Source organism: Prorops nasuta, unplaced genomic scaffold (assembly GCF_024137725.1).
Source record: "Prorops nasuta isolate Cenicafe-Biocafe unplaced genomic scaffold, Cenicafe_Pnas_1.2 PNAS00008, whole genome shotgun sequence".
NCBI classification, from domain to species: Eukaryota; Metazoa; Arthropoda; class Insecta; order Hymenoptera; family Bethylidae; genus Prorops; species Prorops nasuta.
Genome location: NW_027116805.1, coordinates 230,955 through 256,665, shown reverse-complemented (window position 1 = coordinate 256,665; position 25,711 = coordinate 230,955). Strand labels below are relative to the sequence as shown.

Sequence of the window (25,711 nt, the reverse complement as noted above, 5' to 3'; positions counted from 1 at the left end):
GCATTTTTCGCTTTTTAAAATTTAAATTCTGCTCTCGCTATATAGCTACTCGAATGCGGCTCTGAAAATACCATATTTTTCCTTTCGTCAAGCAAAACTCCAAATTTGCTTAACACTGTCCCACTTTGATTCCATTTACAGAATCCCAAATGTATACTTCCCGCCGCTAACCTTGAATTAATGACATACAATTTTTGCAATATGTTGTACATTTTTCATACACATTTTTTTCACGAAATTTTAGCTTTTTTTATTACCATGCAAATATAGTACGTGTCAGATTATTTAATTCTTTCATATGTAAATAATAGCGGATCGCTGCCTGCAGTGTTGGACTTTTTATTAACAGTTTAGTGAATCCTTATGGTGCTGATAGATAAGGCGGAAAAAGGGAGGGATTGATTGATTATAAGGGGGAAAAAAACTGGTATCAAGAGTATCGGTCAAGAATTTTTATGTTTAAGCAGATAAAAAGACAGCGTTAGAGATGCAGGGACACAGATAAAAAGTGAACGAGCAAAATACTATACAAGGTGTCCAAGTTAAATTCTGCCAAACCGGTAATATGATGCAGAGTGTATGATTTAAAGGATAAAATATCTTAAATGTTTAGAGCTCGAAATACTTAAGTGTAGAATTGCTTTTTAACAACTCGTATAAAGTAGTCGTAAATAATATTTTTACAAAGGATGACAAGGGGTTGAGGTAGTTTAAGCAGAATCAACCCTTATTCTGGTGATATCAGGAGAGTAGCACGCGTGCTAGAAATCACCCATTATGCAATCCGCCACCGACAGTCGAAGCTTCGAAACCATCAAAACAAATGGAACCATTAAACCCTCAAAACTAACCACCCCTTCCCTGCTAAACTGACCATGAAGAAGCCTACGCAAACAATCATATTTGCTTGCACCCCCATTACCATAAACCAACAGCAATATAATACTCGTCCCGATTATTATTAATGTTTTATGCCAGTTTTAAATATAATGAATCTGTATGAGACACTATAGTGAAAATCACAATGAAAGTGGCGCTGCAAATATACTTCCATACGTCATATTATTTATATTACATATAAATTGTGTTGCAAAATATTCTCCATCATAAATTTTTAACTGTACAAAATGTTTTCGCAATAACGAAGGTCTATCACGAGATAGTATTGATTATTAATACAATATAGTGTAATAAGTAATAAATGCAGTGATTCCAAAGAAGGTCCTGGGGGACCGATGGGGAGAGGTGTGGGGAAGGGGTTTAAAACGAAGTAGATAAGTGATTGGTGGAAGGTATAGCGGGCTCGTGAATGCTTGTTAAGCGATGGAGCGGAGAACCCGCCAATTCGTCGATCGACCAATTTCAAAACTGCTTTGTAGCTTCCAGCGTGGGCTAAAATGGTAAAAAAAAAGGAAAAAAAATACGTAAAATTCCGTTTCCAGGAATCTTCGAGTCTCGCATGGGTCCTTAAGGAAGGATAAAGAGGAGGAAACGAATTTAAGAAAAAGAAAACCGGTCCAATCGCTTCCGGCCGGTACAAAAATTATCCCACTGGTCCGAAGGAGAAACAAAAATTCTTTACACCATCCTACAATTTTTTAGATGAATTTTGTCGGATTTCAGCAAAAACATTTTTCAGTCTCGTAAACTGTTTTTCTTATTAGTGAATTAATCACTACTCGATCGCGCGTCAACGATTAATATTAAAGCTCTCTCGGTTTGCAGATAAATGTAACAATTTGCAAAACATTTCATAAAAAAACTTTAATGACTGTAACATTGTTATATAATTACGCCGCAGTTGTCCAAATTACAAATTTTATAAATCGTATATGTATAGCAGAAGAATAGAATATGAATTGATTAATTAGTATTGGTAGAATAAGATAAATATAAAGGAGACTAACTATTAACGAAGAAAAGAGGAAGAAAATTACGAGTAAAGCTAGAAAAAAACTGAAAAAAGATGCAGGTTTAAGGAAAATTTAGAGAAAACTTACGAAAGTGGAAGACAAGGAGGGAAGAAGAGAAGGAAGAATAAAATAAAACAGAGTATTTATTATCGTACAAGGAAAACTCATGTTTATTAAATTAATAGAAGAGGACAGAGGGAGAGAGAGAGAAAGAGAGGAAGGGAGACGAAATGATGAAATTACAAGATATAAAATAAAACAAAAAAATGTGTGCTTGAAGTTAAACGGGGGTTACTGCCCTTAGCCACTCTGCTAGATAATATTTACCGTTCTTCTTGTATCTTGCTCCATGCTTGGTTTTTGTCTCTATGTGCGAGAGTGCAGCAGGTACCAATACTACGCAAAAAGGAAAAAGCTAGGTTGATAGGTTGCTCACCACTCAGGGACTTCCACTTCCAACTTTCAGCTACCCCACACCCCTTATTCCCACATCTTTTATAAAGACCGTGCTTTTTCCAACGAGATACAGCTTTTACTATGCGCATTTTCAAGCTTTTTTAATGGCCTGCTTTATGGCAGACTCACGAAATTCACCTCCAGTTTAACGATGTATCCAATCCCATCAATTATCGCAAAAATTGTACCCGGATAAAACCCAATAAATTCACTCGACCGACAAAAGTTTAACGAGCCATCAATTTTGTTCGTTTCAATCACGTTTGTATTAAAATGATGAAAAAAAAACGGTTTTACAAAGATAAACAATAAAATAATCAAAAGAGGCTACTAAACTGCATGATGGAGATAAATGCTGAAGATACAGTGCACAATGCAGTTGTATCAATATTTTACAAAAACCACAATTGATTATATTAAAATTACAAAAAAATAGTAAAAAAAATACTATATTTAGTGATACGCGCATAATTCTGGTATAGGCAACACATTTTTACCCATTTTGGTCACTGTTTGGTCAATAAATATGTTAACTAGAATAAGTATAGTTATAATGTACATTTTCAGTCTGTACATTATACATGCAGGTGCATACATATTCATCAAAGCTCTTTACAAAACTGCATTGAAATCTAATGATACTAAGCAGTGCTCGATCAAATTTTTTTTAAACCAAGTGCCCACTGTTGTTATTAGCTCATATTTTCCTATTACGTCTCATGTCATTAAATTTTCATTAAAATCTAATGTGCGATCTTACTATTTCCTATAAATATAGCAATTTGAAGTGGAAGATCAGATTTATTATTTTTTAATGCAATACTTGTAAAATTTATCTTTTTCGTGAACATATTTTTATAAGTAATCGATGTAATCAATTGATCTTATTACTAAAGAAAGTATCATAGCCTTATAGTGTCATAGTGAAAAATGTAATAAAAAAAAGACGCAGGTATTAAAAATTTCTAAGTACCAGAGTTTTATTCGCCTAGATAAAAAGTTGTTACCGGAAAAGTTAAAGACCTTTCTTTAAATAAAGTTTAATCTCAAAGCTTTGGGATAATTAAAACGCCCATGAATTGTGTTAATAAAATAAACATTTAATCTAAAAAAGAATTAAAGAAATAGGAGAGAGAAGTGAAAAAATAAGCTTCGTGTTTAAAGTTGTGGAATAGAATAATTAACAAGTCGATAAATTCTTCCAAAAATAAACGATAAATCTACTTTGATAAGGTTTGAAAAGGGAGAAGAGAGACAGAGACAGAGTCACGCGGAGGGGGAGGGATAGTATATGGTCGATGACCCTATGACACGGAAATAGCCACCCTCGGAAAAAGAGAAGAAAATTCCGTAGGGGATGAATTAGCTTTTGCTTATATAGGGTCTCGTCATGCTAATACGTGGCAAAGTCGTCGGGTCAATTTACCAAGCAGAGCAGATAGATGTGTAAAAGCCGCCTGTGTATTGTGTCTTTTTACACATTTGATTTACCAGTCACAATCATAGCTATAGAACATGCATAACCAACCCCTCCATACTAACAGATGAAACTAGGAAAACGTGCTACATGATTTTACGCAATGTCGTTATATGCAAAAGCAAAAAAAAGTGAGTAAAACCAGTAAATAGTTGGAAAATGCACAAAATTTTAAATCAATAGCATAATTACTAATAAATTTTATTAATTTTTCAATATAGAAGAAACCTGATAAATTAGAATAATAAAAAATATGGAATGAATGAAAATAAGGAAAAATTAAAAAAAATATATTTAGGAAAAATTTAACACAAATTATTGCAAACAAAAATTTTTAATAAACATTAAGGGGAATACTCGCAAGTTCACATAAAAAAAACGTAAAAGTAAGGCGACACGTGGCGGTTTCCAATTATTACGCAACACTCCGGTAAATGAATGGCAACGCAGAAAAGGCCACACGCGGCGAACTTCACTCTTTTCTCCCATTTATATGACGCAAAAGGCGTAATTTGCTTGTCCCCGATATGCATTGTTGTCATCCAACTAGGCATCGTTTTATCGATCATTTTTTTCTACCAAATTATCGGAAAACTTGTTTCTTACAAATCACCATGCTGTTTGTGTTTTGTATTAAAAGAAAATCCAGAACAGAGTTTACAATTCGAGAATAATAAAATTTGTAAACATTTTTTAGAGAATAATACATTACAAAATAATTAAATATATAAATAATTTGTCTTTCCTAATGTGTCGGAAATTGCAAAGTTAGAATTATCTTGGGAAAATCTACGTAGTTTAAGAAAAACAGATGAGAAACGAAATGAAGTAATGCGAATGAAATTTTGCTTCTTCCGAGAGGAGAATGTCAAGTCAGGCATGAACGACGGCGAAGAAAATTGAAGATTTTCAAGGAATTTTTCTGGCTGTGAGAGGAAAATAGTGGAAAAATTATTCAGGATTTATTAAACTTGTCGCGACTATCTAGAACAGTGATCTTCCACGTTGCGGAGCTAAGAAAATTAAAGTAGATTAATTTACATGGTGATCCGGCGTTTCCTGCCTCATTCAAATACGAATTTGCACTCATGCATGATTTAAATGCGAATTAAGCGACAATTTGCATCCGAATATAAACGAAGTTACGCGAGGGTTTATGCAGATTTCAAAATTTACCGTATCGAAAATTTGAAAATAAGTTGCTCTTCGGATTGCTCTTTATAACACTCTATGGGATCTAATATAATAACGACTAATCAGTTTAACCGCATGGTTATAGTTTTCTCACGTTCTCAAAACAGAAATATATATATATATATATATATATATATCTATATATATGTATATACCTGTATATAGAAGCAGTAAATGGATTCAAAAGGATAATTAAGATCGGGGACGGAAGATTGGTAAGATTGGATGATTATTGGTAGGTAGAAAATAGGGGGGGGGGGGGAGAGTTAAGACATTTAACAATGTAAAGTTATTCCTGAAATCGAGATATCCTGTGTCACGCATCGACCAAGCATATTGTACTCCGGGAGAGAATTACCATACTCAAACTGGATAGGGTTTAGGCGACAGCTTGTTCACGAATCACAAGGATCCCGTTGTTGCCGGATTTAGAGTCCCATAACGCCCAAAATCACATGTGTCTTACTGCCTTAAGATGCTATCGTGGGAAGGCTCATGTTTCTTCTGCACAAAACTTATACACTATACATATTATATAGTATACTACATCCATAAGCATCTTCAAACTTATCTCGTTGCACGCCTTATAAGTAAATTCTCCAATAGACGCGTATACATTGCACTGTATTCGTGTCTGAGAAACGTGAGGGCTTGATGCAACGTGTGCGAAACACATTTGCACAAAAACCATTTCCATAAGAAACATTGCATTGTCAGAAAATACTGCATTTTTGGACAAATATTTATAACCAAAGTTCATTAAAGCAATATAAATTATAAATAAATTAGCACTCTTTAATCTCGTATATATATCCAATACATATACAGATATAGAATCATTTGAATATACGTGTGAGAAACATGAGTGTATTAAAGTGTTTGTATGTGATAATCGTTTGGAAATCTATAAAAATAATAAGAAGATATATCGTCAAGAGATTGTCCATTCAAAAGGGTATGACATACAAATTACTACGTAGGAGAAGTATTTCATTAATAGAAAAAACCATGCGAAACATCGTTTGTTTCAATGTGTATAGCAAAAGTACATTTTTTGCGTAGGAAAAGCACCTACTTTGTGTGAAAAGTATCCACGTACTATCATGGTGTGAAATAGTAGGCGTATAAGAATTTATTATCTTTGTTTTAAAGAAAGCTATGTATGTTTACAAAACGTGATCGTTTATCGTATAAATGTATACATATTGTGGTTTATACTATCCGATACGATCTAATGTTTTGTCGCGCCCGCGTGTAACTATGTGAAAGCAATGAATTTAAAATTCTTCCGTTAAGTAATGCAATGATGATTTATCACATTGCGTAATTAATGGTATATTTATAATTTTAAAAAGTTTGTATAAGTTTTTATTTTATATTTAATTACTTTCTCTATTATGGTGTGTACATTTTAGAGTTTATTATCATGCGTTATTTCAAAGGCTCGTTGAGATATACAGGAACCTAGAGAGATTTTTTTTAATGTTATACTTAAAGTCAAGTGTGATACGAGAGTCTTGAATAGTTTTTTGAGGAATTTCGTGCTGTCGAGTTTTCCTCTCACTAAATGCTCGTAAAAAATTATCTTAGTGTGAATTAGTCATGTGAGGGCCGTGTGAAATTTACGTTATGACACTTATCCCTTAAACTATTTCTTTTTAAAGTTCCAGCTACAGCATAAAATATCGAATTTTGTTTATTTCACTTTAAAGCAGATTTCCCATAAACGCAGGGTCAAAGAATAAAAAAAGAATAATCTGTACAATAAAGTATTATTACATTTTCATTATAAATCGATAACCAATTGTTGTTATTTAATATTTGTTGACAGAAATTAATTAAATCCTGTATTGAATTATACTGTAATTGTTATAATTAAAGATTATTTACATATAAGATGGTTCTTTGCTTATCGATAATCTTTTCTATAAAAATGCATGTTCATAAAAGACGCGTGTCTGAATAATTATAGATTTAATTGATAAAAATTGGCTAAAAACTATTTAATTTAAATGTAAAATAAATCCGCCACTAATACGTGTTAATTTTAAAAAAATGCATTTATTCTTGTTTTTCTCAAAGCTCCTCAATTGCGTGAATTAAGCAGTGATTATTCTCAGCTCATCGTGTTTTTAAAATGGAGCATAATTGATAAAAGTTCACTCACCGGAATGATACAAAGAAAAGACTGGATCGGTTCCAAACTCTGCTTCGATCTTTCTATAGTCAGTTCTCAGCGATTAAAATCCACAAATGAATGAAATTTCGCACTGTTACACTTATCACTGATCATCACCACAACTTTTGTAACACGGATCGATTACAATAAGGAAACGTTCTCCCCCTTGGTATTTGCGCTCTTCATCGAGTCCTGAAAATTCGATCACTTCAGTTATTATCACTATCGAGTCATCATTCGTTGAAACACAACAATGGGAGAAACATTCGATCAATTTTCGTATTTGCTGGCAAAAAGACTTATGTTAATTGAGTATATCGCTAGTTGTTTTGAAAAGCGCGGCCAGTTGCAAAAGAATAAAATGTCGCAATGTCACGTGGCAAAAAAATGTTTATCAATAAAGCCGCGTCTTTAAATCACCGACATATCCAGGGTGACTCGATCTATTATTTACTACTATTTAGAACGTGTTTTGAATGATTTCAATTTTCATACAAATATAGATATAGCGTATTTCACATTGAGACTCGAATCCTATCACATTTAATAACAATCCCTCACAATACAATATCGTTACAGCAATTATAATAGGATTCAGTGAGATAAATTCAAAATCAATCAATGCTATACAATACAATTAATTATTCAAATAAGTATCATAGATTTAACAATTATATCGGAATCGGCTCGGTACTATATTCTAGAGAAACTCATTTAAATTATATCAATGTAATTAATTGATTTGCACAACGCAAATATTTGAAACATTACGACAGAGCTTTACTCCGTACCTAGCGTTCAAAAATAATTCCTTAATTCTGTTGAATTAATTAGCTCCAATGAATTTAAGCTTGAGAGAGCGAAAGAGAAAGAGAGAGATTTAGTATAATTTAAATAAAATCTTCAATCATTGAATTCTATCCGACAAATTAAGCAAATCTGGTTTAAACACAAATAAAAGACTAATATGTAATTCGATATACGGCTAATAATAATGGACCCGGATAATTAGGAAAATTAATAGTAAATAAACAGATACATTTACACAGAATGGACTTTGTCGGTGTAACCAAGTCTAGTGCGTATCAAACCAGAGGAATGAAACGTATTGGAAAAATTCAATGATTCGTGAAGTTTATAATTTATCGAATGACTAATGATTTTTTAAAATTACCATTTGGTCGAGTATCCTGCGTTGAATTAATTGGGAAACGCTTAAATAGAAAGGTATAGCGATACTTTGTTTTGAAATGGAAAATCGCGACACGAGAAACTGAGACGAGCAATGCGCGATGCGTCCTCGCTGACGTCCACGCTCGTTCTGAGAGACGCTTCGCGCCCCGACGTTACGGCGCATCCGCGTCCGCGCATATCATTGGCCAGCCAGCCACCCACTCCATCCCCTCCTTCCACGTTTCCTTGGCCGCAGGGATTCTCCCATTTCGCGCCATCCCGATCCCTCCGCTTCCCCTATCTCTCTCCTCTATTTTTTAACTAATATCTTCTACCCTTGATTCACTCTCCCCCCTCTCCCTTCTACTATCATGACTACTTTAATAAAAAATCTCTTCAATCATTAAACAGTTTAGATATCCTCGCTTAACTTAATTTGTTTAATAACCGGATTCCTTACAGCTACTTTTATTTTGTCGCCTGTGATATTTCTTTTTTTTTAATTTCCAACTTTCGTGTGTTTTAAATGGATTTTTAAAAGAGTTTAAATTATATTTACCAAATTTCGTAATTTTATATGTTTTTTGTGCTATTGAGTATCGTCTTATGTAATTATTTTGATAATAATTTCAGTTTACAGTAAAGAAATTAAAATGTCACAAATTTAATATAAGTTTACAGCTTTAAATATTCGTGAGAGAAAAAGTGTTTGCTGATTTTCGATTTATTCTTTCTCGCTTTACTAAAAATTATCTTCCTTATCTTTTTTCATTTAATATCTTATTCTCCAAATCATTAGCGAGACCCGAGCACCTTATACGCCTTACTTATCTTTGAAAAGTTTATCGAGTCGTTCCTTGAACAGCCCTTCTGGAAAGCTTTTATACGATACTTTCGTTATCTCAGGGAGATATTACTGGTCTGCTATCAATTGTAATTATTTAGTCTACTCTTTTGTCCATTTAAAGTTCCATTCAGTGTTAATTATGTATAAAATACGAAGCTCATAATTCCTTCATCCTACTAATAATTGTTTTAGTAAATTACAAAGTTTTCAGTAAATTAGTTAACAATTAGTTTTACCTTTTTCTATAAGATATTATTTCTATATGTATATAGTTAATTGTTGTATACACAGAAAATAACAACAATGGTATATTTAAAGTTTATTGCCTCTCTGCTGATAGTAATATATTTTACAAAAGCTTTTCTGGCATTTATTGGGTATTTACATACGTCGCGATATGATTTCATCTGTTATTTAATACACATATACATTCACACTGAACAATAAGAGACTACACGATTTTCAGAATAGAACAGTAACGACGTGTTCCTAAATAAAACTTATGTCCACAGAAGCAGGATAACAACGGACACTTTATAATGAACCGTATAAAAGTCAGCAGATACCAAGCTTTTAAGTAGATTATAACTTTTACTGCATCTAAGCATAAAAATCCACTGCGTTTAACTGAACAGAATTAAATTTCTCATTGAATCTTTTTACGTGTGTGATATTTTGTTTTATTTATTTTAATTAATTTGGGTCTATACGAGGACTCTAGTATGCTACCTACATTTCAATCAGATAGTGTATCATATATGTAAGGTTTAATTATAGAATTTTGAAAATATTTTTAAAGATAATAATCGAATAAAGAAAATTCAGTTGTATTTTTTTAATAAATGCTCTTAGTCACACTTGTTTAATAGATAAGCATAATAGGACTTATGATAGTCTGACAAAACTTATTAATTATTAAACTTCTTTGTTTACTTGTATTTTTTTAATAAACGTTCTATTTTCGTAATGAGTAGAGTGCTGGGAATGATTTGGGTTCTCAGCCTTAAAATCTCGCGGATGATTTGTGAAGTGGAATACCGTGTTGTTGGAAAGATTAAGCAGTAATTTTGTGATGTAAGGAAAGTGTTCGGTATAAAGTGCAGCCACTTGTCATAGTGGCGAGGGAATAAGACAAGAGGACAAATGGATGGAGAGTATCTGGCAGTAAATTCCCTTTTAGACCTTATTTGTCTCTATTTTACTTTTTACTCTTGCGGATCTTTCACGTTTTTATTCCCAGATTGATCCTCTTCATTCATATACAGAATGTTTTAATAAACCGTCGTTTAATAAACGTACACAAAAAATTAAGTAAAGAATCACTTGCAACAATAATGTGTGTGGCAACTGCAAGCAATAATATAAAAAAATATTTTCGATAAATTTGTCTGAATAGATTTAATTAATAATTATATAAATATTATTAATAAAATAAATAATATTTTTGTAATGCATGTGGAGCTCATTTAAATGCACGAAAAAATATCAAATCGATATATATATTTATATATATATATACACACACACACATAATATTATATAAATCGCAATTATCAGCTTGCAAAGATAATTCAATTTCCTCGAACTTTTGTAAACAATCGCCTTTATCATGATGGAAAGTAGGGTCCTTTCAAGAAAAATTCGCGGATCTTTCAACCAAGGGTCCTTTTTTAACGATTAATTAAGCGAACCACCCTTTTTACGAATTTATTTTTCTCTCTCGCCCGGAGCCCATTAAGCAACGGGTCCCTTAAGCCGGGACTTTGACGGCCTCGCGATCTTGTTTTAATTAGAAAAGCTCTTTATTTGATTATTCGCCAATTTCCCATATTAATTAAAATACCAGTCACGATTCTCAACAAATTCCTTTTCTAAAAAGAACCGTGCACGAATCCTATAGATCAATGGAAAGGAAATGCTAGGGTGGAAAAATATTGTGAAAAAGCATTAATAACAAATTTATAAAAATTAATAATGCGATAAATTAATAGATTTTATATTATATATTGTATTATTTTATAAAAAGATTTAAATTAAATTTAACCATTGTTGTTTCTGTAATTAGACAGTTAATGACTTATGTAGCTAGCCTAATCATAGGCTAATAGATGAATGTGCTCCAGGACAGAACAGATGCAGACATGGTCGTGTAGTATGCAATTTAGCATCTGCAAGTTGAACACAGATAATGTGGATGGCTTGTCTCCCACAGTGAACGTGTATTTCATTAGTTGCTTCATTAACACCAAAGGCCCCTCGTCAGCCTCCAACCTGGACTCTTATCTTGGATGAGATAACTGATGTGAGGAGATACTGCAGATGGTCTCTCTCTCTCTCCCTCCCTCTCTCTCTCTCTTCTGTTTCTTTCCTCTATATATTTAATTTAGGATGAAAGGTTTGCTGTAATTTAAAAAATACTACTTTTTATAGATAATTAATTATTTCATTTATATTTTTCTCTTTCATACACACACTATATATATATATATATATATACAATAAAATTGTTTCACTCTACTGTAATCTATCTTTTCTCCTCTTTCTCCATTTCTCACCTCACATCGAAATTCTCAACTAATGAACGCTACTGATAAGAAGCTTCGCACGTCTCCTACCAGACCCACGTAAACCCACGCGACTCGACTCCTAAACGACGATATTTCCAACATGAAAATCTAATTCCTCCCTATATATTATCAAATTTGCTGCGTCTTCGTACTGAATTTTTCATTTTCATTACTATATACTTTTGTGAATAAAATAGAACAGCATGATACCTAATAACGCGCTATATTTATAAAAAAATTGTATGATGAAAATTTAAGGGTTAATAAATTATTTGTTTTTCTATTCCTTTTTCAATAATATTATAAAGAAATGTATGAGATTTCCTTATCGTAACTAGATGAAACTCGGTGAATTAATTAGATTTACTCGAGAAACTGGGAAATTAACCGAGCAAAAGATTTGTAGCTTACGGAGTTATGGAGGCAGCATTGAAATATCGTGTGTTGGTCGAAGCCCCCGAAGAGACGCTTTCCCTTTAACCTTCGACCTTCGAGCCCTACCATTATTAGATCAAACCCCAAAACGTTATACCTCTACGGAGTATCTGTTTCCAATAGTGTTTACCTTGGCTCACCTTGTTCACTCTCATTCCCACCCCTCCTTATTTTTCAATTACAAACAGCATCTCCACGACGAATTTTCATCAATCAGAAAGCCTTAATCTTGAAACATCCAAAATTCTATTAAATTGTTACATTTCATTGCTCACCTTTCAAAATTTTATCTTCATTAAATTCTAATTTCATTCAGCAAATATTATTATTATAAATTATGATGAAAATCTTTAATTATGAAAATAAAAGTATAGTATTAGTAGTGTAATGAAGATAAAAAAGAAAACAAACATTTTTGGATCTGATTTTAAACAGTATGAGAAATAAGGAAATAGTTTAGACAGAATTCTAGGACGAATGTCAGGTTGGTGGAGGCAAATTATCCTGCGACTAGGAAGCGATAGTGTGCAAATGAGAGTGGAAGGACCCTGGCGGCTATGAATGTCTGCAAAACCGATGATCTTTGGTCTTTACCACCCCTGCTCGTTGCTCCCTTTGCAGTTTCCTTCCTGTATCCATCATTCAACCACTATCTGCTCAATCCCACGTGCACTACCGTAAATTCATTCCAACGATATCCAACCTACTATTTGGAAACCCATCGTAGCCCTCCTAATCACTCCTTTATCCTGTACTAATTGCTCCAATTTCCTGAATTGACGAAATATTTAAATTAATCCTTCGACTACTATCTTCAAATATATATTATTTAATTTCTAATAATTATTATCAGAATATTATTTTCACCCAATTATTAACATATCAAACGCTATATTTCATCAATTTTCTAAATCAACGAAAAATTTCACTTACCTCTTCCTTACCAGCTTTAAATACGTATTATACTTAATCATTATGACTTTATCTTATCCAAATCATTACAATTTCAAGCTCTAATTAATACATAAATATTACTATATTAATTAACTGTTACTATATATATAGTATTGTTTGAATGGGCATACATATTCATTAATAGAAATCAATTATTTCGCTTGTAAAACTATTACTTATTAGAATTTTTAATCAATTTATTATTTTTGAAAAACTCACCGTGAGAGAAATCTGTAAAGATTTGACATACGAGCAAGCGAATGGATGAGACTTGAGGGGTAAAAAAATAATTTATGCGGGATATTGCTCAGAGATGATTGAAAGGGAGGAAGTAAAATATTGACAGGATGCAGGATTGTAACGTTTCTATGAAATCCCCCATTTTTACTTTGCTAGACGATGCACTTTACTGCACTTACTACCACATTTTCATAGATCTATCTCTTCTTAAAGATTGCTGCAGAACTTTACACTGAAAATCCTGGCTGAGATCTTTATAAATTAATTGTTTTATTTAAGAATAAGTTACGTTTGTAACAAGCAGCATTAGTAATAATGCAAACGAAAAATAACAGAGAATTTTTGTGCAAAAGAAATTAAAATTATATTAGGATATAACATGGAACAGGAGTGGATGATTAATATATCGGATGCAATCTACATACCAACATAAATTGCATCGATAAAATGTGAAAATTCGGAACTCTCCGAGCCTAAAGAAAATAATGAGACAATCCCCAATGTTAATTCGAGACCATAAACAATCATGATGCGTCTCTTAATTTTAAGCAGCGCTATCGTTGTGCTAAGCTGTTTAAACACGCTTAATGCTGAATTGTTTGCTGAATTTAGAATGCAGACAATTAATCAGCAATCACCATTTTAAATCCAACAAAGCTCCAGTCTTAAGATCATCCAAACCGGAAGTGTCCATTACGCAGCTCACCCAGCAATTGCACCTGATTGGCGCAGCCGAAAGCTCCAACCAATCAGATTCGATTGTTCCACTTCCGAATGAGCGCATTACTTGTCACCATCAGTGATAGTTCAGTTTTCGAATCTCCACGTGTTTGGTTGTCAGTGAATCGCGCGCGCCGGGCTTTTTCCGTCGTAATCACTGACAATCGATTAATTATATATATTCGCGATTAAAAATAATTAAATACATTATTTTAATCACGCACGCGTACAATTTCATTACTGTAATCATTTAATTTTACCCCACAAAGAAGATACTTCAACCACTAAACAAGTTTTTGTTATAAGAATGAAAAAAGTAAGTTAATATAACAAATATATTGATTCATTTAAAGAATAGTTTAGCACGTAATGAACTACTCGTTATTATATCAATGTTTTTATTTGTTATATTAACGAAATTTATTCATTGTTGCAACGAGAAATTGTTCATTGATTGAGAATATTTTTCTCAGTGCGGGTTTAATTAAATCAATAAAATAGTGAAATGTATAGTGTGATTAAAATAAAAGTATTTACGCACGAAATAAACTCGTAAACAAAGACAGTGCGCGTCGCGAGTGTTGTGACAGTGCAGTGTACGTGGTTCAAATTAAAAACATCATTGCTGATACACCCTGTATATATCCTAAGGGACTTTTCGAATTTTCTCGGCTAAATTGACTCTTCTCTCTATTATGTCAGATCGCAATAAAAAATTATGAATACTATCAAAAAATTGACACAAAATTTTAATAAAATCATTAATATCAAAATGCTGGAGGGTTTCTTCGGGAGTAGATAACAAGCGATATTGAAAAATTTTGTTTTGTTAAAAGAACGAAACAAAGTGAGGGAACACAATCATTATTTAAAAAATTGAGGATGCTATTGGAAAAATTCTAAATGGACTCTGCAGAAGATACTATGCTTGAGGCTTATACAGCCAGTGTCTACACATCCATCCGAGTACCCGAAAGCCAACGACTCCATGGCCAAACGTGCTTAGCCATCCTGGACCCTCCCGTTTCGATATCGAATCCTCTAAATTGACCCTTGTAAATTACCCTCTTTCCCCGATTTCAACTTTTCTATCTATCTACTCAGGTCTAAAGATCCCGAAAAGATTGCCGTTTATAGAAAATCGATCCCCAGGAACAAATAAAATTTTACCGAAGCTACCCTTATATAAAACCAAAATTTAAGATACTTTTACTCTGAACTAGCAGGGGCGAAACGTTCGAAAATCGTATAATGTATGTCAACTCTCTCTGTAGTATACAAGGTTAAAAAATTAAGATCACAAAATAAACCTATAAAAATCACACGTTTTACAGTTCACACAATAAGAAATATAATTCTTGAGAATTTATTGAAAAAGTTCTTTTTAAGAAATAAAGTGTGACACATAATACCTCCTTAGTTAAATGGTTCACAACGTTCAATTTGGAACGGGTGCTATTTTGTTGTCAAGAAAAGTGCTGCAGAAAATGGCGGATGATGTCTAAAATGCGCTTACAGCGTAGGAAATAGAAGAGAAACACGGTGGGAAAATAAAAAAGTTTGTTAGTACAAATGTGAGGTGGGTAAAAGTGACATCGGGACGTTGTGAAAGTGTCGAAACGTCGATGCAATTTGGCTGGATGTCGAAATAGTGAAATTCCCGAGACTCCAAGGGAGCCCGATGAATTATAAAGATCTACTCTCCGGATGTTCCCACGTAGAAAATGACGGATATAACGAGAAGAGAGGTTATGTTAAAGGGAGAAAGAGAGATGGGATGACAAGAGGAGAGAGAAGGATTGAGTGAGGAGTAGAGGGGAGGGAGAGAGGAGTCTTGTAGTTTGTCGACGTCAATTAGACTCGGAGAGGCGGTAGATGAAGGGGGTTTTCCATGGGGGGCGATTCTACGAGAGGAGGAGAGGGGTAATAGCATTAAAAAGGGCTTTTGTACATGTAGGTACGGTTTGATTTAATGGACCCCAGGCCGGAACGAACAGCGGGTGCCACCCCCTTCCTCGATTTCGTCTCATGTTGAAACATTAATGGCGAGAAACGTAAATAATGCACCCACTTTCTGTCCCCGTGTGCAAATATAATTCTCACCATTCAATTCCCACCATAAAATCCACGCGAATTCTATAAATCACATCGTGAAAATATTTAGCAGCTTTGTTTTCTAAAATCTTCCCCATCCTATTGATTTTTAAATTAATTAATAAATTTAAAGAATAAATTTTGTAAAAAATTGTTGTAGCATTTATATATAAATTCAGAGGAGAGTCAGATTGATAGAGAGAGAGAGAGAGAGAGAGAGCAAGTACGAAGAACAATAAAAGAATGAGTGGGGGGGGGGGGGGATGCAGAAAACGGAAGCTTAACACGCGCAGTCCAAGCACGAACAGGGCTCGTAGAATTAAAAGGCTGCGAAGGAGAAATCGAGAAGAGAATAGGTGAAAAGAGGCAGGGAGGGGTGTTGATGAATAGTCAGGAAGACATGAGGAAATAAAGAAGAAGCGGAAAGCAGGGTGAGAAAGAGAAAAAGAGAGGGGGATGTACACTATATAAACTAAAGAAAGAAACAAAGAGGGAGGAAGAGATACAGGAACATTCATTGGAAATGAAGAAAAACGATATGCCACTGGCAGCGGAATAAACGCATTTTCACCAGGAAAAAGCAAGGTTAAAAGAGAAATCTCGATATTCATATGTAAGCTGTAACTGACGTGAAGGGTCTCTGACCCTGTCCACGATCCCGCTCCAAAAATCGCCGAAATAGCAAACAGAGAACGCTCCCAACCACTTCTAACAGAAAACCCTCGCTCAAATAACAGGGCTGAAAATGCTGATTTTCCTCTCCCCCAGCCAACCTCTCCTCATTTCCCTCTCACTCCCCACATTCATCCCACCGATTGCTTTCGTTCCCTATAATAACATTTAGTCCGGACCTCGATGACCTTGAATTGCCTACGGGGGATTCGAACGACCAGATAATGAATTTATTATGGCATTAAAATAAATTTTTCCTTCTTATCATTATATGCGTTCGATTCAACTTTAACCTAGCAATGATTATTATACTGGTTTTAATTGAATTCCTTTTCATTTTTTATTTTTGTAAAAATTCGATAAAGGGATGTATTTTTTAATCTTAAATGTCAATAAGATATTTTAGGGAAACTTTAGTATATTTGTATTTATATTGACGATTTATTTGATTTTAACTGTAGTGTGTGAAAAGTCCATTCGTCAAAAATAAAAAAAAATAGAAATAGAAACGCTTCTTTTGATAATATTATAAAGGTATATATATATTTGAAGTTTGGATTGCAGCAGTATTTCCAATGGTGCTTAAAATGGTCTGTGTATTGCCAGAGGTTTCTCAATTAGGCTCAGGCACGAGTCATGTGAAGGAGACTGGTCCCGCAAAGAAGGGAAAAGGAGGCTCCCTTCTACATAGGACCCCACGAAGAACAGAACCTCAGGCCCGCGCTTCTCCCCACTTCTTTTTTGAACTCCCTGAAATACGATACGAGAGGTCAAGCGCGTGCCATCTGCCATCTTCATAGATTTCTTTCAACTTATCTTCTGAACTTATATCGAAAAATACCATAATTCTCATTCCCTTTAAAAGCATAAATGCTTAGCATATACATACATGCTACATCTCCGGTATTATAACAACACAAAACTAAAGAAATAATGTACTAAAGAAATAACGAATTTTAAATCTCTTCAAGCTTTTTATTTCACCTTACATTGTGTGTTCACATTGATCATTTATAGACAAAATTAAATTTTATATCGAAATTGGAATTATTGAATCGATGGTATTCTTATGGAGAGTCAATAGGAGGAGAATAGCAAGGATCATAATGTAAGAAAAGAGTATGAAGAAGCTAAGGTTAAACAGAGAGAAGAGTAAGAGGGGAGGGGTAGTCGAAGGGGTCCAGCGCGTGCCATCTGCCGACCAGTTTTTCGCTGATTCTCGGCTTCTTCTTGCACATAGCAGCCACAACGCCTACAGCCAAAACCAGTCGAACTGCGAAGGCGCAAGAAATGGCCCAGGCAACCTTTAAAATACATCGCCAATCTCGGCCAGCTGCCCTTCTGCCTGTCTCTCCGCGGCTCGTTTGCCATTTTTGGGCCCACGCTTCACTGCCCTTTTTTCCTTCTTTATTCCTCCTCTTCTTCCTTTGTCCTTTGATCCTCCCTTACGCTTCTCTGGCTTCTGTTTTTCGCCTCTCTTCTTTGTTCTTTTTCTCTGTCCTCATCCCAACTGCTTTTCCTATTTTTATCTCTCCCTCGTTTCTCTATAACTTTTGACCTTTGCCCTTTTCGCCTCTTTCTCTCGCTTTTTTAATTTTTGTAAAAATAGCTTCTACAAATTTTTCTATTAAAATGGAAAGTGTTAGGAGCCCTTATGGTGTTGGTGGGATTAGCAGCTGTTGCCTCAACTTCCTTCGCGACTTTCCACCTCGAGTTATTAGCTCCTGTGATCCTTCCTGCGATTCGATACGACAACAATATCGGTTTCCAGCCGGCCATAACCAGTCATATCCAAAGGCCAATATCCACCGATGAGATTTATGTCTTGATACGAATCCGCAGGATCCATAAAATTGTTACCATCGAACAGTAATTAAATATCCAATTACAATTGTCACCAGGATAATTTTGTCATCCACACCGAACAGCTCGTTTGCCGTACTACCCCCCCCCCCCTACTATATAAAATTTCTATTTTCAAACCTAAACTAATATTGCCAAAGAGGGTTACCATGTTTTGATACGGGTCTACACGAACCATCAAATTGATGTTATCGATTTAGCAATTAAGAATGCAATATTATAACAGTCGCTCTGGTATAATTTTATCGTACTTATATAAAACAAAATCCGTTTATTGTAGAGATGAAATTTCTAATCTTGAAAATTGAACTATTGTAGGATAAAAATTGTGTATATGATCATACAAGTCTGCAAGATTGATAAAATTGACTCTATCGATCTGCAGTAAATAAGAATCCAGGTACTTTAGTCACGAGACTGATTCTCTCATTAATTTTTAATATTAACAGGATTAAAATTATATTTTAATTATAACCTACAGGATCCATAAAATTCATATTATTGGATGACTGGAGAAAAGTTTCGGATTTTAGGAGTCCGTGTATATTGGGTTTAAGTTAAATTAGTCAGGGTTGTATCGTTGAGTGGCGTTAAAGGCAAAAAAGGTTTTCGGTTCCTGGCGTCGAGAGTAGTTCTCAGGCTTCTTTTCTCTCATATCAAAACTATTAAATCTTACTCATGATTTCACTACCAAAGGATTAAATATTCTCAGATTTATTATCTGGATGCAAATATAGAGCTATAATTTTCAATGGTTTCACTAAAATTACATAATACGTATATTTAGCCTCTTTCAATTTGTGATTAAATCACAGTTTTTTTTTATTATATTTAGAACTTTGATAGTAGCATAGTCTGACATGAAATTACTTTTAACATCGAGTAACTTAGAAAATATTAAAGTCTAATCTTTATTCAAACAATTATGAAAGATTATTAGTTGCTTGATTATGCATTTCATATTAGAAATTAATCCATCATCCGTATATATAAGTTACGGTATACGTCAGGACCGCGTCACAACAGAAAAGAATATATGGTAGGAGTGATAGCAAATTGGCTAGCGATCCTCTACAATTCGCCCCTTTATCGAAGTTTCTTCCTTTCTCTATGTATTTCCAACAGATCACCACTGCGACGCATCCAATTATACGTCCGAGTGCTTCTGTATCCTCTCTAGAATCCTGTCCAGTTTCCCAAAGTAAACGTCGATGCATTACGACAAATCCTTCTCCATTACCCCCCGCCCCCACCTTTTTTTTATTTTTTATCCATCTCTCTATCTTTTGTCAATTTGATCGCCTTTCGTCAAAGATTTTGGCAGTTTAAATTGGAAAACAATTTAATATTTCTCTTCTTCAGCACTTTGTGAATAATTTCTCCCTCATTTATGTCCAATCCATATAATCACACTTTTTTATCTTCCATTCTTTTTAATTTCATTTCCCAATCCTACATTTTTTAAATCAATTTCTTAATTGTCCAATTTAATCTAATTTGATTTCTTTGATCCTCCGTTTTATTTTATCGAATTACAACACTGCCTGCCTTTACATTACTGCTTCCGTTTTGATCTCGTTATACCCGGCTGCTCTCGTTATCCGTCACTTTTATCTCCTTCGGCGATAACTCAGGTCCAAAAACTATCTTGATACCACTTTAATTGGGCCAGCATGCTTATACACATACAAAACACTCAAGCTGATCAATAATTCATTCTTACATATTATCAGTGCCTCTCGCTCTTAATTAAATTCGATGCAACAAAGCGCTTCTCATGCAATATGGTATAATAATTTTTCAAGGATAATTAACAGAAACAAAAGCAGAAATGTCGAAAAAAACTAAGCAAGTTTTCGTGAGGAGAATACGAAAGAAATTGAATTTTTGGTTGTCGAGTATGTGAGGAACGAAGCAAAGGAGTCGTCACGTATAGTGGTGGCAAATGTAGGAAAAATGAAAAGGTAGGAAAAGCAGGAAAGGTAGAAAAGGCTGAGCAAAGGCAACGGCAAAGGCAGGTGCGCCATGCATCAGGAAAGACCAGTCTTTTTCTTGTTGATCTTGCTTCTGACCACTTCTGCCCTTTGGACCGCTACTAATACCACCTGCCGATCACGTGGCTTCCCGTACCACTCATCCAGTCCACTCCAGCTTGTACCGCCAAGGTCCGCAAACAGTCCAAGTATCCCCAGGATCTCCCTCTTTTTTCCTCTCTACAAACTCCATATGTAAACTCATCCTTCTCTTATTAACCGTATTTCTAATACTATACTGCGTTTCATCTTCTTCTCTCTTCTTTCATTAATTTCATCATTATTTTTATCATTCCGGGAAAAAATAGAAGTCCTTACGTCTTAGTCTCTTTCCTCTTTTCTCACCCCAATTTAATCACGGTTTCTCCTTCATTTATCCAGATTTAAATCCCTCCTATCTCATCGGGACAAGCTACTCATGACAAATTTTCCTTCTTTTATTAACTTGTACCTCCAATTCTTCTTTCTTCAGGCACTTCTCTCAACGTCAAACCAAAGTTTTTTTCTATATACCCTCTTCTTAAATTGAAACTAAAATTCAATTTTAAGAAGATTTTACGATATTTTCTCAGCAAAAAAAAGAATTAATTTATGCAGGTGCATAGGAGCCTAATGTTCTGTGACATAGATATAGTTCCTATTCCCTTCGTCCAATAATAATTTCCGGATCCTGTTCAAGGGTTTGAATTAGACAGCTGTGTAGAGAAAAAATATTCCTTTGCGATTTTTGGCAACAGCTGCGATATCGATCGCTATCTCACAATTTCAGTCTTATGTAAGGTGGGTTTAAAGGAGCAAAATAAACAGAACAAGAAAATTAGGTATCAAGAACACTGTTAGCTCACAGCATTACTGAAAATTCTTCTTATTTACTAAATTTTAGGCTTTATCACAAAAATCATGGTTAAACTGTAGCACAGATTTCTCTTGTTATAAGTCAATCTTTATACTTTCCTTAAACATAAATTTTAAATCTAAATTGTGTTTCGTCTTATTACCAATATTTACGGTATATCGCGATTATTCAGTTTACATCTAAATACACTAAATCTTCCTATTATGAAAATTTTACTTGTGGTTGAGCAATCGCGTGCTTCATTCCTATTAAAGTTTTATTAATGAGACTTCGTTTTTGCTATAATTATGTCAGATTTAATGGCAGGTTCAAATTTCACCTTGAATTTTGCACCTGGAATCTTGGATGAGCTTCAGCTGTCCCAACAATCTACGACGATGTGCACAATTTTATTTGCACTCCACTATTACATTTTTAGGTGTACCAGCTGTTTTTATCTCTCAAGATGAATAATCCAATTGAAATTCAGACTCGCCTCTCATTTTCATTTCAATGCTTCCTCGACCTTGCCTCGCTTTGTACTGAAACCAATTTTAAGCTAATTTGTTTCTTACCTTTTCATAAAATATAATCAACTGTCTTAATTTATTTAGCTTTAAATGTTTGCTTCTACAAATATTTATATTTACTGCTATACATGTAACTATAACTTAATATAGTAATTAAGTTATAAATATACTTTTTATGTAAAATTCTGTAATAATATTTTCCTGAATTTAATTTAAAAACTTATTTTGAAAATTTTTCTTAAGGAAAATAATTCAATATAAAATTATAATAAAAGTTTTTGAACCAATTAATCCCTTGGAAGTAGCTGACCGAGATGGACTTCAGAAATAATTCGACTTTGCAACTTTCTGGAACACGATGGCTGGGAGAGAAAAAATAACTAGCCACGATGGAAGCGACCCAGAAAAAAAGGAGGATAAGAGGAAACAAACGAACAGAGCTGCAGCTGCAGCTGGAGTTGCTTGTAATATACTCGGCCTGTAGCTGAAAAGAAATGGTAGAACGAAAAGGGAGGGGGAGTGGAGTGTAGGGCAAAATGAAAAAGAAGAGGGAATACTCTGATGACTACTGACCCACATCCTTCCATTATGATAAAGCGTCCTATTTTCCGCTTCTGCCCAATAGAAAAGTCGTGCAGCCAAAAGCTTAAAAACTCAAGACAATGCAAAACTATCCAGCTCATATGAAATTAGTTGAGAACATCGTTCTGTTATCCTACTTATAAGTTTATATCTACAAAGATCGATAGTCAAATTATTTTTTCTAATAAAATTTGTTACTTTAAAATTAACTTGTTTTTATACTTTATTTTGGAATAACAAGAGGATTAATATCGACCACTGTGTTCAGTAATTCTTTGAAATTCTTATCCGTTAGGCAGTAATTTTCATAGTAGATCATACTATATTTATATAGGTGACCGTGTCTTAATTAACATTACCAGCTATACCTACTTAGTAAACTTCAGGAAACTTATAAATATTGTAATCTAAAAACCTATATAGTCAAAAAACCCACAAATTATGAAATACTTTTTGAAAGCTCTAAAGGCTTTATACATGTTTATGTAAAATTATTCTAGTGATTAAAATGTTGAAGTGTAAAGGTCAGATGGGATATTATTTTATTATAACAATCGATTCTCCTTCTCATAAAAATAATTACAATTATTAAATATATATGAAAATTCACTTTTTCCTCGATTTATCGATAAAATAAATTATCATTTAATCCTAGTTAGACTTTCTTATTTATCAAATATATGAGCAATTTTTGTTAATAATCTTCGTCTTCGTCGTCTGTGTATTCACATTCTTCTATGAGCTTTGTTAGTTCGAAATCGTGCTCTATCGTTTCGTCGTCTGATAAATGTGAATCACCTTCTACGAACTTGGCAAATCTTAAAATTTGATAAAATATTGGAAAGTAACATGAATTTTTTTTAATTTATTTTTTATACAATATTTCTTATTTATATTTACCTCACAGGGTCTTTCAATCTCAGTACAGTTTTCCATGGATTACATTCAGGGCTAGAACAATATTCTTGAAGATCTTTCAATGCCTTCTTAGTTTCCTCCCTTCCCTCTTTACGATATTGATCTTCAGTTAAAAGTTTTCTTCTTTCGGGAAATATGGTTTTCCTGGATGAAAAAGAACATCTAATAAAAATAGAAAAACATCAAATGCATCAGCTGTTATTTCTTGATTAAGAAGAACTACTTTACATACCAATAAGATCTTCCTTTATAATAAAGAACAAATGGAAAATTGTATAATATTATTACTAATACACACAAGAAACACGACGCTTCATAGAAATAGCTACTAAAATAAATTATGAAAAGACCACTTATCTAAAAAAAAACATTATGTTAATTTCTCTTGTCATAAAAAATCAATAGCTTTGTACTCACTTGTAAAAACCATTGGATAATTTTTTTGGTTCTAACATTTGTGACAGGTCCAAAGCGATAGCAAACTATAAAACTAATTAGGGCAGTTATTAACATATACCCAATAACATAATCCCTATATTGTATAAGTATTAATTGAGCATTATCCCATAATGTTTGGACAATATAAAAACTCATAGTCCAACCAGTAGCTACCATCAAATACATCATTTTACCCTATAAATCAATAATAGCTATTTATTTAGAAAAATAATTATTAAACATATAATTCACTTACTCTTGGGAAAAGCTTGCTAACAAAATAAATTAAAATTAATATTGACGTAGTCACACCCAATGAAATACCAGATATATAATAAAAAAGAGAATTATTACTCAATTTTGGAGCAGAAAAAAATAAGACAGCTCCTACAGCCATTGCTGATATTTTATTTAAATCAAAGGCTAAAATAAAAAAGTATATTATTTAATTATTTAATAATACATGTAATCTGATATGTTATTTACAAAAAAACAATGAAAAGCTTACTTATCTGTGTCAAGGTAGCAACATAAGAGCACTGATTATAATTGTGCATGTATACACCAATGCATGTATCTTTAAAAGGATTAATTTTCATTGATTTACTTTTCTTTGTACCAAATAAGTTGAAACTCCAAATTCTATTATTCTCCTCATGTTTGGTCATTACTTCAGTCACAGTGAGACCTTCATACAAATCATAGGTGTCTACATTTGTCTTTAAATTTAGCTAAAATTCAAAGTAAAAAGTTAATCATCTTAAGGAAGATATGTGTTCAATAACAAAAAAAATGCTTACAATTAAAGTTTTCCATGTATATATTAAATATTTTGATTTGGCATTGTGACAATAAATTTTTAATCCAGGCTTATCGTTTAAAATGTCATCACCAGGCTCGATAAAATGCACTAAAAATAAATAAACTTTACAAAAGCCAATAAACTTCCAAAAATATGTAAAAATATATATACCATTTTTACTTTCTGCTAATATTTTTTTTTTCAAACCAAAATTAGTACTTATTTCTAATAATGGAATCGGCTTCTTATTACTATTATTTAAATTGTTAGGTTAGAATATACATACAAGATTCGGGAGATGGTCCACGTTCTGACAGAACTTGCTCTAAAACACTTAAAACTAAGGAAGCAATGAGTATAATTAAGTTATTTTTCATTCTGGAATATTTTCTTGCTATAAAATAATGCAAGCAATTTCTAAAATTTTAGACTTCGTGTAACTTAACCTGAACATAGCATTATCTTGTGTATTGTTTTGAATCTCTGTGTGCCGTCACACTTCAGCCATGTGGCGTAGTTTAGCCAAGTACAGACAGAGGGCAAAAACGGCCTCCTCCCTCAGTCTGACTCAGTCACTCTATTATTTTAATTTTGGTCCTAGTGATTTTTGGAGAGAATTTCCTCTTGGACAAACACGTGCCATGGCAAGTATGGCAGGGCTGGCACTTGGCAGTTGGCAGTCCGTGACAGTCCGTGACTCCGTGGCTTCTGCGAGACACCGGGGTCCGGGACCGGAGTCCGGAACGGCGGAATTCTACTACAGTCTACTGCAGTCTACTCTGGGTGCGT

At 33.6% G+C, this 25,711-nt stretch overlaps 2 protein-coding genes across 9 annotated transcripts in view; both read right to left on the bottom strand.

The window, feature by feature from the left end:
- Positions 1–8,532, bottom strand: part of tinc (tincar) — a 104,175-nt gene extending 95,643 nt beyond the window's left edge. For 5 of the 6 annotated variants that reach the window (XM_066730180.1, XM_066730184.1, XM_066730183.1 and 2 more), the window contains exons 1-2: positions 8,394–8,532; positions 7,208–7,411 (exon numbers count right to left, since the gene is read on the bottom strand). The gene's annotated coding sequence lies outside the window, so the exon portion shown is untranslated. The remainder of the gene's footprint in view (positions 1–7,207; positions 7,412–8,393) is intronic. The other variant, XM_066730181.1, reaches the window with a different exon arrangement.
- A 14,769-nt stretch (positions 8,533–23,301) lies between these two features.
- LOC136775529 (nuclear envelope integral membrane protein-like) lies at positions 23,302–25,467 on the bottom strand. Of its 3 annotated transcripts, none has more exons than XM_066730397.1 (9): positions 25,369–25,467; positions 25,209–25,262; positions 24,921–25,030; positions 24,629–24,851; positions 24,377–24,543; positions 24,100–24,315; positions 23,915–24,039; positions 23,665–23,826; positions 23,302–23,582 (listed from the first exon to the last, which is right to left on the bottom strand). In XM_066730397.1, exons 1-9 carry the CDS (start codon positions 25,379–25,381, stop codon positions 23,459–23,461), a joined length of 1,194 nt encoding a protein of 397 aa, XP_066586494.1. In that variant the 5' UTR covers positions 25,382–25,467; the 3' UTR covers positions 23,302–23,458. The 3 variants fall into 3 exon arrangements, with proteins under 3 accessions (XP_066586494.1, XP_066586492.1, XP_066586493.1); XM_066730395.1 differs by adding an exon at positions 25,094–25,108 and having other exon boundaries at positions 25,209–25,466; XM_066730396.1 differs by having other exon boundaries at positions 25,209–25,466.
- Between the last annotated feature and the right edge of the window lie 244 nt (positions 25,468–25,711).